The sequence below is a fragment of the Acinonyx jubatus genome, chromosome D1 (assembly GCF_027475565.1).
Source record: "Acinonyx jubatus isolate Ajub_Pintada_27869175 chromosome D1, VMU_Ajub_asm_v1.0, whole genome shotgun sequence".
Taxonomy (NCBI): domain Eukaryota; kingdom Metazoa; phylum Chordata; class Mammalia; order Carnivora; family Felidae; genus Acinonyx; species Acinonyx jubatus.
In genome coordinates this window covers 95,085,838-95,101,753 of record NC_069390.1, presented here as the reverse complement: position 1 = coordinate 95,101,753, position 15,916 = coordinate 95,085,838, and the positions used below count along the sequence as shown (strand labels likewise).

At 39.2% G+C, this 15,916-nt stretch overlaps 1 protein-coding gene across 2 annotated transcripts in view; it reads left to right on the top strand.

Moving 5' to 3' along the window:
- Positions 1–15,916, top strand: part of TBCEL (tubulin folding cofactor E like) — a 75,956-nt gene that overhangs the window by 13,719 nt on the left and 46,321 nt on the right. Inside the window, exons 2-3 of one of the 2 annotated variants that reach the window (XM_027036758.2) lie at positions 2,406–2,513; positions 14,169–14,318. In XM_027036758.2, the coding sequence (XP_026892559.1) occupies positions 14,186–14,318 (133 nt within the window). In that variant the 5' untranslated portion in view covers positions 2,406–2,513; positions 14,169–14,185. The remainder of the gene's footprint in view (positions 1–2,405; positions 2,514–14,168; positions 14,319–15,916) is intronic. The other variant, XM_027036759.2, reaches the window with a different exon arrangement.

The window sequence follows — 15,916 nt, the reverse complement described above, 5'->3', positions numbered from 1 at the left end:
CAAATATCTTTTCAAGTCCAAGCTTCCAGTCCTTTTTTTATGTATCCACAAGTAGGATTGCTGGGTCATATGGTAAATTATAAGTTTAATGTTTTGAGGAACTGCCATACTGTTTTCCGCAGCAGCTATACCATTTTACATTCTCACCAGAAAGGCACATATATTCATCTTTCGTTACTAAACAGTGCCTGTTCTCAAGTATGGCATAAATCACTAGCTTTTGCATATAAAATGTGAAGTATTAATATGGATACTAAAATAATCAGTATTAAATTTGTTGTGACTATAGTTTTTGCAGAAGAATTTAACTTGTGCTAGGTAGCAAATGTTTCTGACTGCTCCTGATTCATTGCTGTATCATTTCATCTCTTTATTTTTGGAATCTCCATGGAGAGGTAGACATAATTATGCGTTTCAGTAGCTATGAAACATTTTTGTTCACAAGGACTCTGGTCTCAGAGTTTATTAATAAAACTGCTTTTTTTTGTTTTGTAAAATACATTTGATATCCACAATCAAAAGTGATTAGAAAACTCATTGATTAGCACATTTATAGAGTGCTGATTATGTGTAAAGGTCCAGTCCTTGATAGATACAAAGAAACATTATGATATGGTCCTTACCCTCAAGAGCTATACAATCGAAGGCCATGAGACATAAACACATGAAAATCACATTACTGGGCCAAAGTTAAATAATAATGGCATGTAGGACAAAAATGATACCATGCTAACATGTGACTGATTAATCGCCCGCTGAAAATTTTAGGCAGTAGATACCCTGAGCTCAGCTCAAAGGAAAAGGACCATTATGGCAGGAGGTATCTGTGAAGTTTATTCTGAGCAAGATATTGAAGAATACATAAAATTTAGACAGAGAAGAAGGGGAAAGACCTTCCAGTTAAGGAGGAATGACATTAGAAGTGTCAGACATTTTTATTGCCTGAGTCACTAATTGGCATTAATTGGCATGGTCCTGGGACCAAAACCAGTTAGATCAAATCTATTTAACAAAGTTACAAGTAAGTCCCCCCAGCTGTACATTAATGCTACCATGCTCCCTGGGTGGTGATGGGAGTAGTAATAGCGGTGGCAGTAGAAACTATAGTAAATGGATATTTATTACGAGCTTTCTAGGTGCCAGGCACTGTGCTAAACACTTATTACCCATATTGTCTCCATTCGTTAGCAACCCTATGAGCTGGGAGCTGGGGGCTATTACTCTTTTTTATGGATGAGGCAATGGAGACTCCGAGAACCGAAGTAACTTGCCCACAGTCACCAAGAGCAGTAGAGTCAGTTCTGATTTACCTCCAGGCAGTTTGGTTTTTAGAAACAACACATGTTACCTACCACTGGGCAAACCACCATAGCACTAAATGTGGAAGAGGCTAGTGATCTGGAAACTTTGCAACTTTTCTGTGTAGCTGCTGTTTAACATCCTGGCAATCCCTGGTTATGTGCTGGAATGGTGTGTAAATTCTGCTATCAGGCTGCTTGCAGAGTGATGGACTAGTAGTTTGTTCCTAGTGAGGCCTTGCTTTAACTTAATAGCTTTTGTAGGTGTTCAGGAGGAGAGATAATGGGGGTAATCTCTTCTGTATTCAGCTGAGTAATGACCTTAAACTTGTGTATTCACAGTTGAAGGATAGCATGCATATATGATTTTCTTCTGATGAAAACTACTCTGTTCAAGAGACTAATATCCATTGCTCTTTGGTGGGAAGGAGAAGTTAAAAATAATTTTTGCCCCTTTGGTGACGAGACTAGCCCTGCTGCTTAGTTTTGTGGTTCAGTTCCCCTGATGTGGTTACAAGGCATGTTTTGGCTATGATCGTTTTCGACTATTTTAATAAGTTGTGTTTCTATGATTTGTGCATGGTGTCATATACTGTTGACATGAAATATACCTTTTTTTTTTTTTTGAGTAAAGATAGCATGACTCAACAGATTAGGGGTACCGAAAGTATGACTTAGCATGCTAGTTGGGCCGTGGAAACTCAAGCAAGTCAGCTCAGTTTCGTGTCCTGTAAACAGAGATAAGTGTCAGTTTGTCTATTTCAGAGGGTGGTTATGGAAATTACTAGCCTTTAAAAGATTGTTAATCTCGGTGTGGGGAGACTTGGCTTTTGGAGAACATTGACTCAAGAGCAAATGTATCTACCTCCTGAATTTTGAGTGAGTGAGACATTAAAGCCTTGAGATTTTCCCAAATGGAATCTTGCCATATGGAAAGGTAGGGTTGGATGCAAATTTGTTTGTGAAGGGGTTGAGACGGGGAGTAAGAGTGGAACTCTCCTTGGAAGCCATTGAAGTAAAGGATATAGTGAATGTTGAGCGTTTTTCACTGTTCTTGTGATGGCTGAAAGTGTATGGAAAGTGATTTTTTTTTTTTTTTAATTTCAGAATGCATGATTTCATAGGATATAGACAACTGGCTTAAGCCAACATTTCTGGACAGTAAGAAACTGCAAATCAAGGAAGAAGTGCTTAGAAATATTTTCACATAAAGAGGTACTTAAGTCTAAATAGCAGTGTTTTCTTTTTATGTATGTGTGTATGCATGTTTGCATTTTATTTTTTTTTAATAGCGGTATGTTCTTAATTTTTTAACTACTTTTTCATCAAAATCGTAACATTCTTGGGCTAGAGCATTTAGATAAGACCTGTCAAGTGCTGTGTTTATGTCCAGTAGACCATGCCCAGGAGGGGCAGTCCTGTTTGCTACTGTGTGGCTGTAGATGAGAAAACGGACTTTTTGTCCAACATTAAACATGCCTTATATGCAATATAGTTCTTTTGTAGACAACATAGACAGCTCTGAAGCTGTACTCACTGGGAGTCACAGTTTTAGACATCTTTGGCATCACTACTATAATGAAGTAAAGAATTTGGGTTAGATATTTTAAGGTCTGTCATGCTCTTAAGGTGAAGCAAAGTGATGTGGTACGTGAAGGGGGAAGCAGTGCCCCACTAAAAGCATAACCCAAGGACTGACCAGGAGTCTGAATTCACATTTCATTTGGCAGTGTTGGATTTTTTTTTTTAATCTTCTACCAAGAAGAGTTGATATGCCACATTATTACACTTGGGTGTAGTTTAGTGTGCAGTTGAGAGACTGAGAAACAGGGTGGTTCTTAGTAGGCTGTGAAACTGTGGCATGGTGTATTATGATAATGGATTTATCAGCTGCGGTCAAGTTTTGCACTTGGAATGCTTAGAGTAAATTTATGAATTGGTGAACTATAATTCTACAGATTCATTCTGAAACTTTAATTAGCTTATTTTCCTTACTTTTCATCCCAAGAAGGCATCCACTAAGGTATAGTACATAATGGTCAGAGGAGGTTAAGTGAGATAAAATTACAGGTATGCATACTTTATGATAAATGAAATTAGATACGCCATACAGGATGAGACTGTCTAGCTTAATTGTATTGCCTTGGACAATGTCCCTGAAGTGTTTTTATGGGCAAGATAGCTGTCATTCATGACTTCAGTGGCAAAAGATTGTTTAATGGAATACTTTACAAACCTGAAAAATGATTATTATGTAGATATGTATTTATTGGTATAGAAAGTTTTTCATGAGCTATTTAGCAAAAAGGCAGGTTGCGCAACTACCTAAAAGTAGTTTAATTTCGTTAAAAAGTTATGTATCTACATAGCATGGGAAAATGGCCCAGAAAAAATACACACCATTAGGTGCATCCTCAGGCTTAACCTACTTGCTACATCTGTTGACCACAGCTTCCTGCTCTGGCTGTGGCTCTAATATGATATGATGTGCTTCTGATATCAATAGCTTTTGATAACACCTATTTACATGCTAGCTTACCTAATAAAACAAGAAACTACATCTACATGGAAACTACATGGGATTACAGGTCTCTCACTGATTTTCAACTGGAAATTTTTAAAAATTTGGAATGTCTATCACTTACATTTTTAAAAAACAATTATTTAGAAAGAAGCTTATTAATAGACCTTCAATCCATTCATTAATTTAATCATTACTGGAGGGAAAAATGTATCCCACAGAGTAATTATGTTTTATTAGGGCACACTTACGCTGCAGATGAGAGAGATTTGGAAAACAAAACAAACTAAAGTCCCAGGTACCTGAAATGTCTGAAAATCTGGCAAGATTTGGGTATAGTGGGGTTTTCCTAAAAAGGAAGCTTTCTGGTGATGGTGTTAGGAATCCACAAAGCAGAAGTTAAATGGGCTTTAATAAACAAATAAACACTGGTGTCTGCGTGGCTTAGTTAAGTGTCTGACTCTTGATTTCGGCTCAGGTCATAACCTCACGGTTGTAAGATCCAGCCCTGCATCAATCTCTGAGCTGGGCGTGGAGCCTGCTTAAGATTTTCTGTCTGTCTCTCTCTCTCTCTCTGTCTGTCTCTCTCCTCCTCTGCTCCTTCTTGCTCTCTCTGCCCCTCCCCTGCTCTTTTTTTTTTTTTTAATTTTTTTTTTCAACGTTTATTTATTTTTGGGACAGAGAGAGACAGAGCATGAATGGGGGAGGGGCAGAGAGAGAGGGAGACACAGAATCGGAAACAGGCTCCAGGCTCTGAGCCATCAGCCCAGAGCCCGACGCGGGGCTTGAACTCACGGACCGCGAGATCGTGACCTGGCTGAAGTCGGACGCTTAACCGACTGCGCCACCCAGGCGCCCCTCCCCTGCTCTTTTTAAAAACAAATAAACAAACAATAAAAAATAAACTTGTAAAAATTGAGAAAGCTAGTAATCCTAAGAGGTTCTTTGAAGCTATTCAAGAGCTTTTCCTCTTTAGACTTGTTTTGTTGGTATGTTGTTAACCTCCTCCACCTGCCTCACCCCCAAATTCAGTCTACACATTTCTCTTTTATCCTTTTTAAGAAAGACCAAGATCTAAAACTGTTCTTTCTGAACACTTGGTGTTTCTTCATTACCTGTCCTATCTTTTCTGCTTTCATCTGAGCTTCTCAAAGGCATGGTCTATACTGTCTTCACTTATTTCCTTCATTCCCTATGCTATGGTTTCTATGCCCCTCTGTACTGAAACTGCTTCCCTTAAGGTAACAAACTTCTAATTGCCCAGTCCTTTAAGGATTAAAAAATTCTCATCATTTTTCACCTCTTGTATTTGCAGTGATCTATCAAGTTTTCTTTTATCCATCTAAGAGGAGGCTGACCTGAGCAAGGTCAATCATGAGCTAATCATTGTCCCCCACCTGCAGTCAAGCCTCCTGCCTCACCTGCTCTCCCCACATGTCTTTTCTGTTTTATCAGTATCACTTCATAGCCATGTTTCATGTCTCTTGTGCCTGTTCACGTTCTGTTTCCTGTGCCTGGAATACTCTTCTCCATCCTGTTAACCTAGTCTTCATTGTCTTTCAAAATGGCTCACGATTTACCTTCAGCCTCCTTGATCATGCTTCCAAAAGTGAATCACTTCTGTTTGAATTCACTATTTCTGTGTGGCGTATTTCAGGTTTGTGTTATCTCTGTGAATTTCCTTCTAGATTGTGGATGCTCTGAGGGCAGAGTTTGGATTTTACTCATTCTCACTTTCTTTCAGCGTTTAGTCCAGCGTTTGACATAGATCTGGTGTCTGGTTCATCTTTGTTTTTGTTTTCAGGATTTTTTTATTTTTTGTTTTTTGTTCATCTTTGTTGAATGAAACTAAATGAGGCTGTAAGCTTTGTGAGGGCACACATTTCATGAATGAACGGACAGGCAAATAAGCCTAATGGGAACCACTTGATAAAGTGCAAAAAAAGAGCAGAGAAAACTAAGTTTATTTGTTGTCCCCAATTTTATTAAACAAGTGATAAAGAGATTCTTATTCTCAGATTGTCTTGTAAGGGAAATAGGCACCTAAGTGCAGAAAGATGAAGGGAACAAAGTGTCATCTGACCAAAGGAAGCTAAAAGTGAATTGGTAGAGCCTCTCCCAAAATGTTTAGTTTAAGTTTTGTTTTCAAGTATTTGGTAACAAAATACCGGCAGGTAGCTTTTAGAGTGTGGATTTGCTGCCCTTCTCCGATGAATAGATAAGATGGGTTAGCTGTATATAAGTCGGTCCCATGTCAGATGGCTGAAAATAATATAAAACTACCTAGGAGTGTTTCCCTCTTCTCCATTAGTTTAATGCTATGAAAACTCTTCCTTGATATTTAGGCTCATCCTAAATTAATGCATATTTCGAATTATTATGATTTATTTTTTAGAACTGTGAATCTGGGGGCACCTGGGTGGCTCAGTCGTTAAGCATCCGATTTTGCCTCAGATCATGATCTCACGGTTCCTGTGTTCGAGCCCCACGTCGGGCTCTGGGCTGACCACTCGGAGCCCGGAGCCTGCTTTGGATTCTGTGTCTCCCTCTCTCTCTGCCCCTCCGCTGCTCACACTCTGTCTCCCTCCCTCTCTCTCTCTCTCTCTCTCTCTCTCTCTTAAAAATAAGTAAACATTAAAAACAACAACTATGAATCTGTTCCCAACCATTTACCCTTGCAGTAATGTGCATCCTGCACACGAAGCACCTTCCTGCTTCAGGAAGCACCGCTCTTTTTGGTCGTCTCCACAGTGACAGGTGCCTGGGAAGCCCAGAGCTCCCGGAGCATCCCTGGGCTTACGGCTTTGTAAGCTCTGCCTCCTGGAGTCCTTGTGGTTCCAAAGTCACAGTAGTTTTGATACAGCTTGGGTAATTTGTATAAAATATTTAGTTAACTTTTATTAACCCATTTAACTTGGCTAGCAAAGGAAGTGACCCTGCAGGCCTGAGGGTATTCTTCCAACCCCTCTGTACACGTCACGGTGGACTTTTGCTTCACCTTTGTTAAGGCCCTGGGGAGCCTGTGTGCTCTGGCTCTGTCTTACCCTCCCCTCGTTTAGTCTCGTTCTGCGGCTCAGGTGGGTTTCATTCTTTCTTTTTCTTTGCCAGTTGCTGTGTTACAAAAGTATTTATTTCCTTTTGGCCACCATGCTATTTCTCTTTTCTTCTTCCTTCCCTAATTCCTTTAAAAATTATTACTAATATTCTATATTCCACATGGAATTCCAAATTCCAGTTTGGAACTTTTTTTACAGGCAGTTGATAACAATGAGGAATTAAAAAGCCATTTGGTAGATTATTAGCTCATTCCCAGATAGATCACTTAAAAATGTTTATGTTTCAAAAAGATAACAGTATATGAAAGGAAAAGATGATGTATACATGCAGTGAGCTCAGGTGGTTCAAATGGGTGCAGTGAAAAAGCGAATCTCCTTTCCACGCTTATTCTTCATTTCCTCCCTCTGGATTTTTTTTTTTTTTTTTTTTTTTTTTGAAGTTGAGAGTGAGGCTAGTGGTATTGGTATTCACACTTCATGAAATATGGTACTCCACCATAGAGTATTTTTGTGAAGTACATTTGATCTTGCGTACCGGTGTGAAGATTTGTCTTGTGTATCTTCCAGTGTTAGTGGTCAGAAGTGTTCTGTTTTCACTTGTGTTGAGTTTCATACCGACTTTGACCTGACCCTTTGCTGGGAACATCAAGTGTGAATGGTTTGACAGTGATGAGGAGTTTTAAGTGACTGGACATTCTTTTCTTATACTAATCTATTTGGCAAAAATGTACTGAGCACTTTATCCTCCAATTTGCACTTCATCCTGACTTTCTCCAAGCACTTTTACAAGAGCACATTATGGTTCAGATTTGAGGCACAAAGCAGTTGAGATTTTCACAGGCACACTCCACAACTTGGTAATGGAACCAACATCACCCAAGACTCCTGGCTCCCTGGCTTTCAGAACCAATTCAGAATACTTTTACAAATGCATTAGAACTCTGCCAACTACAGAGGTAGTGAGATGTAATTTGACACCTGTTCTTTCCAGAAAGTCATAGATTACCCCCTCCACCCCCCCCACCAAAACCTTTTAAAAGGCTCCAGTTAAAGATCTTTTTCCATCCTGTATTTCCTCATTTTTCAGTCTGTTTGGTTTTCAGTTTTCCTTTCCCACCTACTGTTCCTCCTAAAACTGCCCCAACAGATTTTGAGTAGATTTATGTTACTGATCCATTTTGCAATCTTAATGTTCTAATTCAAAGCCCATGTATTCTTGTGTACACTATCTACATTCCTGGAAGGCTATTCCAATAGAGTATCCTGGAAAATGACCAATGAAGGCGCCTGGCATTGCTTTTAAGTCTTTAGGAAAAAAAGAATATGAAACAAACCTCTAGACTATTTGGAAGAGTTTTTAAAGCATGGGGCCATGAGGAATAACTTGTTAAGTTCCCGTGATTGCTGGCTTACTAGGACTTATTTTAATGTGAGTATGCCTCTAGTGTTGCCATCCCTCAGTTTGCCTGTATTTAAGTTGTGTATTAGATTATTGCCCTTGAATTGGCTTGAGTTTAAGTGGTTCTAAAGCTTCCAGTTTAAAGATGCTATTTAAACTTGGTGAACATTATTTTGACACACAGTGAGTTGAGCACCCTCCCTACACACTTTTTATTCTTTTTTAAAAAAAAATGTTTATTTATTTATTTTTGAGAGAGAGAGTGTGTGCGAGCAGGGGAGGGGCAGAGAGAAAGACGGAGAGAGAGAATCCCAAGCAGGCTCCATGCTGTCAGCACAGAGCCTGATGTGGGGCTTGAACTCACTAAGTAACTCACTGACAGTGAGATAAGATCAAGACCTGAGCTGAAATTAAGAGTCAGACACCCAACTGAATCATCCTGAGGCCCCATTGAACTGCCAAGTATATAAAAGATAACAATGTAACCTCTTTGACTTTTGTTAAACACTTCCAAAAATTCTGTTGGCATTCTGCTTGAGACCAGTCTTTGATAAGAACCGTGGTGTCTGTGCCTAGTGGCATAGCACCTGCCCTGTGTTGTCTGCTGTTGGTGATAAGTTTACATTGTAAAAGAACCTTCCACCTGAAGATTCCTGAAGTCTTTGATGAACACATACACTTCAGTTTTGTGACAACAATCAGCACTGAGATGGAGGACAGCAGCATTTATCACTCCGTGTGGATGGAAAGAACAAACTGCCTTGTACTAACAGGTTCTGTCTTTAAGCTCACGAATGAGGATCCTGACAGAGGGCAGTCCTGAATTTTCAAGATGTCGTGTGATATCCTCATTGTGAAATGTACTTCATAGTCTAGACCTTGATAAATGAAACTTTTGTTCAGTAGATGGCCATGTGCTTAGTGAGTATCTACTCTGTGTTCTAGGCATTTGTGAGTTGATTTTACAAAGTGCAGTAGACTTGGCCCTGGTAGTAATTTAGGGAATGGGCCAAGTTTAAAGACCACTTTTATATTCATGTTTTTTTTTTCAAATTCTTATTACAAACCTGAGAGGAACATTTTAGCCCATCTATAGGTGAGAAAATTAAAGTAGAGAGAGGTTACATAGCTAGCTTATGTTCTACCCAGCTGGTAAATGATCGAACCTGAGTTTTCTATGTTCATGTGCTTTCTACCATACTACAACTTCCTGTAATATGTAATTAATAACATGTGTATTTTAGAGCTTTACAACAGCCCTATAATCCCAATAATGCATTTGTATATTTTAGAGCTCTATAGCAGCCCTGAAGCCCATTAGTGTAGATGTTCCTATGGTATCTTACAGATAAAGACATTTGAGTCCTAGAGAAATAGTGTCTTGCCTGATGACACAAAACTATTAAGTGGTAGTACTGAGGGGGGCTTACACCTACTCCCCATCCTGAATTCTCTGCTCCTCCTGCTTGGCACACTGGAGGCTAGTGGTTTTTGGACTCCACAACATTTATTGAGTTCTGTATAGTGCACTGTGCCAGATGCTGGGAATTAATATTGGAGAAATAAAATGACCCTGTGGTGTTCCCTTTATACTGTAATGGTGGAGTTAGTATAGTCACATGAGAAAATACCTACCACTCAGCATAATTAAACCATATAAGCAAAAGTAAACCAGTGTAACATAGTGAAGTAAATATGTCACTTCCAATGGCAAATAGTTTGGAGCGTTATCTGGCGCATATCACACAGCCTTCTGAGAAGTTTTTTAATGCTCATACCTGCTGGTTTCTTTTAGGACCATATACAAGTAGTCATTTTCAGCCTCTTCAGCTTTACTTGCTGCTTCTCTGTAATCTATAATCATATGTTCATCCCTCTTCTATTTTAAGAGGAAAAATCTTGACAGTTGCCCCCAATTCTCTACTCTGTCCTGTTCCTGCCTAATTTATCAGCCCATTTCATCCTCCCCTTCTTGTCAGCTGCCCTTCTAATTAAAACTTCTCAAAATGTCGGGGCGCCTGGGTGGCTCAGTCGGTTGAGCATCTGACTTCGGCTCAGGTCATGATCTCACAGTCTGGGGGTTTGAGACCCGCGTCTGGCGCTTTGCTGACAGCTCGGAGCCTGGAGCCTGCTTCGGATTCTGTGTCTCCCTCTTTCTCTGCCCCTCCCCTGCTCATGTTCTGTCTCTCTCTCTGTCAAAAATAAATAAACAATAAAAAAAAATTTTTTTTAAAAACTTCTCAAAATGTTGACTGTATGCTCTACTCTGTGGTTGTTCCATTCCTTCATGACTCTGCTCCCTCTGCCTGTCCTTTAAACAGCAGTGTCCCTGAGAGTTCGATTGTCTTGCTGTTCTTCTTAGAAATATTGCCTGTATCCTGATGATGTAGAAATCTTCATCTCTAGCTCACATTTCTCACCCAACTGCAGACTGTTTCCTTGGATAGCCCACAGATGCCTCAGACTGGAAGTGGATAAAGTGGATTTCATCATTTTCTTCTGCAAAACGAAATCTCTTCATATTTTCTTTTTACTTACTGGTATCATCAGTCACCTGGTCACCTGTGTTAGAAACCTGGGGATCAGTCTTGACTCTGTCTTCTTCTCAGCCCCTGTAATTCCTGAAAAGCTTGCTTTAACATATATACGTATACATACATACATATATATACATACATATATATATATATATATATATATTTTTTTTTTTTTTTTAACTTGGAGACTGGACTGAAAAGCTTGCTTTCCTAAATTGACCTTGAATCTGCCCCAGCTTTCTCTTTATACTAACACTGTATTAGGTCAGGCCCTTGTCATCTCTCTCCTGGTTTTGTTTTTTTGTTTGTTTGTTTTGTTTTGTTTTTAACATTTTAAGAACATTGCACTTTATTTTTTATTGAGGTGTAACTAGCACACAGTGTTATATTAGTTCCAGGTGTGCAGCATATTGATGCAACAATCCTGTACATCACTCAATACTTGCCACAATAAATGTAGTCAGCATTGTCACCATACAACATTATTATAGTATTGTTGAATATATTCCCTATCCATGACTTTTTTTTAATAACTGAAAGTTTGTATTTCTTAATCCTTTATATATATATATATATATATTTTTTTTTAATGTTTATTTTTGAGAGAGAGAATGTGAGCTGGGGAGGGGCAGGGAGAGAGGGAGACACAGAATCCGAAGCAGGCTCCAGGATCTGAGCTGTCAGCACAGAGCCCCACGCGGGGCTCGAACTCACAAGCTGCGAGATCATGACCTGAGCCAAAGTCAGACGCTTAACTGAGCCATCCAGGCGCATCCCCCTTCTTATCTATTTTGCCCATCTCCCAACCTGTCTCCCCTCTGTCAACCATCAGTTTTTCTTTGTATTTAAAGGTCTGTCTTTTTGTTTGTTTTGTTTTTTAAATTCCATATATAGGTGAAATCATATGGTATTTGTTTTTCTCTCTCTGGCTCATTTCATTTAGCATAATGCCCTCTAGGTTCATCCATGTTGTCCCAGATGGCAAGATTTCGTTCTTTTTTATGGCTGAGTAATATTTCATTGTATGTATGTATGTAGGTATATATGAATACATACCTACACACATACCACAGCTTTATCCATTCATCTGTCTGTGGGCACTTGGATTGCTTCCATATCTTGGCTATTGTAAGTAATGCTGCAGTGAACATAGGGGTGCATATACCTTTTCGAGTTAGTGTTTTCACTTTCTTTGGGTAAATACTCAGTAGTGGAAAAACTGATTATATGGTATCTCTATTTTGAACTTTGGGGGGAACCTCAATACTGTTTTTCACAGTGGTTGCACCAATTTACATTCCCACCGGTAGTGCATGAGGGTTCTCTTTATTCCACATCCTCTTCCAACACTCGTTTCTTGTCTTTTTGATAGCAGCCATTCTGACTGATGTGAGGTGTTACCTCATTATGGTTTTGATTTGCATTTTCCTGATGATTCGTGATGCTTGAGCTTTTCATGGGCCAATTGGCGATCTGTACATCTTCTTTGGAAAAGTGTCTATTCAGGTCCTCTGCCCATATCTTAACTGGTCTTTTTTTTAGTGTTGAGTTGGATAAGTTCTTTATATGTTTTGAATATTAACCCCTTATCAGATACATCATTTATAAATATCTTTTCCTGTTTAGTAGGTTGCCTTTTGTTCTGTTGATGGTTTCCTTTGCTGTGCAAAAGCTTTTTATTTTGATGTAGTCCCAATAATGTATTTTTGCTTTTATTTTCCTTGCCTGAGGTCTCTCCTATATTTTTGTGGTATCCTTCTAGCTCTTCTCCCTGCCTTTGATATGTATTTCCTCTTATTCATCAGCTACTTGATTGCCAAAAAGAGCTTCCTACAAATTTTAATTGTTGTATTCCCGTTCTTAAAACCTGTTAGTTTCTTCTTGTTTTCTACAGGATAAAGTCCAGCTTCTTAATGTAGTACATACGATCTCCTCTGAGGTTCCTGATTAGTTACTCCTTATGCTATTTTCTGTTAGGCCATTGTGCATTCTGATTGTTATACCTTTTTACATGTTATCCCTTCTTCTTAGAGTACTCTTAACTCACCTTCCTTTTTATGATTATTTTAGTAAAAAGCTTAGCATCTGATAGTTGGAACTATGGAGGTCAATTAGTTGCCTACATTTTGATTTATATTCAATATAGCTCATACATAGGCCAGCCCCTCAAGATAATGGGTTAGCAGGCTGTCAGAAGTTAGCATTTTACTTTGTTTTGTTTGCTTGTTTATTTATTTATTTTAGAGAGAGGGCACGAGCATGGGAGGGGGCAGAGGGAGAGAGAAAGAGACTCTCAAGCAGGCTCCATGTTCAGCACGGAGCCCAACTCAGGGCTCAATGCCATGACCCTAGGTTCATGACCAGAGCCAAAATCGAGAGTCAAACACTCAACTGAATGAGCCATCTAGGGGCCCCTAGCATATTTTTAACATTACCTGTTTTAACCTCTGCATGAGTACTGAGAGGATGCTAGAGTTACTGTATATTTGGACCCTAAGCTGAGGTTAGACACTGAAGATGCTACCCAAACTCAAAACCAAAAGAAATGACATTCTGTATTAGTTAGGATTAGGTCCATTTGTAAGTAATTGAAAAACTGAACCCTGGCTTAAATAAAACAGAAGGTTATATATCTTTCACAGAAATTTCCAGAGATATGCAAGCCAGCACCATTATGGCAGCCCAGTTCCATGAAGTCCTCAGGGACTTAGGTTCCTTTCAGCTCTTTGTTTTCCTTCCTCGGGGGGTGTTTTTTGGGCCCGTAGTGCAAGGTGGTATTTGTTTTCTGGGCAATAGAATTGAGCCAGAGACCAGGAAGGAGGCAAAGGCATTACTCTGGCTATCTGCCATAGACCATTTCTATCCTGTCAACTAGAACCTAGTCATATACTCATCCCTAAGTCCGATGTATACAGTTAAAAATTCTTTTAGGGTAGAAGAAGAGGAGAATGGATTTTGAAGGATAAATATCAATGGATTCATCTAAACTCTTTAATCTGATGTTGAGTCTATACCTTTCTTTTTAGTCCTTTTTCCTCTAACTTACCACATAAACCCCATGTTCCAGCCCAAAGTCTTTCTATTTCCGTTGGCTGGAAATGAGTCTCCTCATCAACATCTTGTGACACTGTTATTCTGGATTGCAGTTATCATATACTGGACTGCATTGCTGTCATTTGTCTACATATGTAGCCTCCCTATATCGTAAGGTCTCACCACAGTGTATATTCCTGGGAGCGTTGACCGTGTCTCATATGTCTGTACTGCCTGGGCTGGTGTATTCTAAATAATCGGTTTGCGATACAAATTTCTTCTATGCTAAATGAGTAACTTGGATGATTTCTTGGTTTCTTGTAGAATTTTAGGAAAGGAAGATGGATCAACCTAGTGGAAGGAGTTTTATGCAAGTATTATGTGAAAAATATAGTCCTGAAAACTTTCCTTACCGTCGTGGTCCTGGGATGGGAGTCCACGTCCCAGCCACACCTCAGGGCTCTCCTATGAAAGGTAAGATAGACGTGACCTAAAACATTTATTTACTGGAGCTTAGTACTTAGGACATCAAACCAGATATTGCCTTGTTTGTAAGTTATTTCCTTTATTTTGGAATTCGAGTTGCATAGTCTTTCTTTCTTGTTAGGACTTCAGTTTTTTGAAAAACCCAAAAGGATCTCTTTTCCTACAGACTGGCTGGAAGCTGGCTTACTTGCGCTCATAAGGCGCGAACAATATCTGAGTGGTGATGTTTCAAATATGTGTTCTCACGAGGAACTTCAGAGGATGTGAGATAGTCCAAGACTGGCCTGTGCCGTCAGTGACCTTACAATCTAATTGGATTACAAGATACTCACATTTACAAGCATCTAACACAGTTATGTGCAGTTCACGTTGAGCCAAATGATTGGCACAGTGATTGGGAAAGAAATTTAGGAGAGAGTTAATAAATATGATCAGGAAAGGGTTCAAAGCTATGAGACTTGAACGGACTCTTTAAGAATGTAGAATTTGGTTAGGGAGGAGATAAAGACATAGATCTAGGAGAGGGGGTATGGTGTGAGCAGAGATCTACAGCATTTAGAAATGTGCAAGATGTGTCTCTCGCTTACGTGTTAGGCTCATGCGTATTGAACAGCTCTTGGATGTAGTTCTTGGTGAGTGTGGGAGATCAATATTGATGGTGTTTTAGTTCCTGTGTTCCTCAATACAACTGTCTTATCACTCCATATAAATTGGAATGGCAGAAAGAGGTGGCTTTCTTACTTAGTCATTTTTTTTCAAGCTTCATTTCCATGCTGAAAATTTGGTACTGGAAAGTGCTGAGTTGAAAAATTATATGATGTGAGGCCTCCATGAATCAAATATTTCCTTTGTGAGTCCTTATTTCATACCAGATAGGGAAAGAGTGGCTGAATTCTCATGTCTGTCCTTTTTCCTAGGGCAAGAAGCATGGTTTTATTGACACGTATTTTTGAATCAGGCAGTAGTTGGAGCAAATTCATTAAATGGTTTAAGACCCTGCAATACTTTCTCCCATTACAATGATGTATTTTTAAATGTCTAATTTTCATAAAGGACACATTCTACATGGATATGAAACAGAAATGATTGGCAGAGAAGTATGAGAGAAAGAGACGTAGATTTTTAATGAATCCACTTAAGTGAGGAGGATTTCCTCAATGGTAGGAATTTGAAAATAGTGATTTCACAGTAGACTAACTAATGGCTTGAAATAATTTTCAAGGGCAGCAATTGGTGGAAATACACATCAGACAGAAAAGAGCTATCCGGAATGATACTTTTGAACTAAATTTTAAAAAAGAAAGAATTGAGGCCAATTAGAAGGCAGTGGTGGTCCAGATGAATCACAGTTTCTAGTGTTCAGATGATAAGATCATAGCAAGGATGATAGCTGTGTTGTTTGTAGTTGAGATCAGCAATCCTGCCATGGGGGGAAGCCTGCAAGACTTTGGGTTGTACTAGTCCAGTACTTTTGTTCTCCTCCTGGTCCATATTTGACTGTTTCCCGTTAAATTCAGTACCCTTTGATCCCATCATATTCTGTATTTTCCAGGTCCTCGTGTAATTTTGTGCTGTTTGATTTTGAT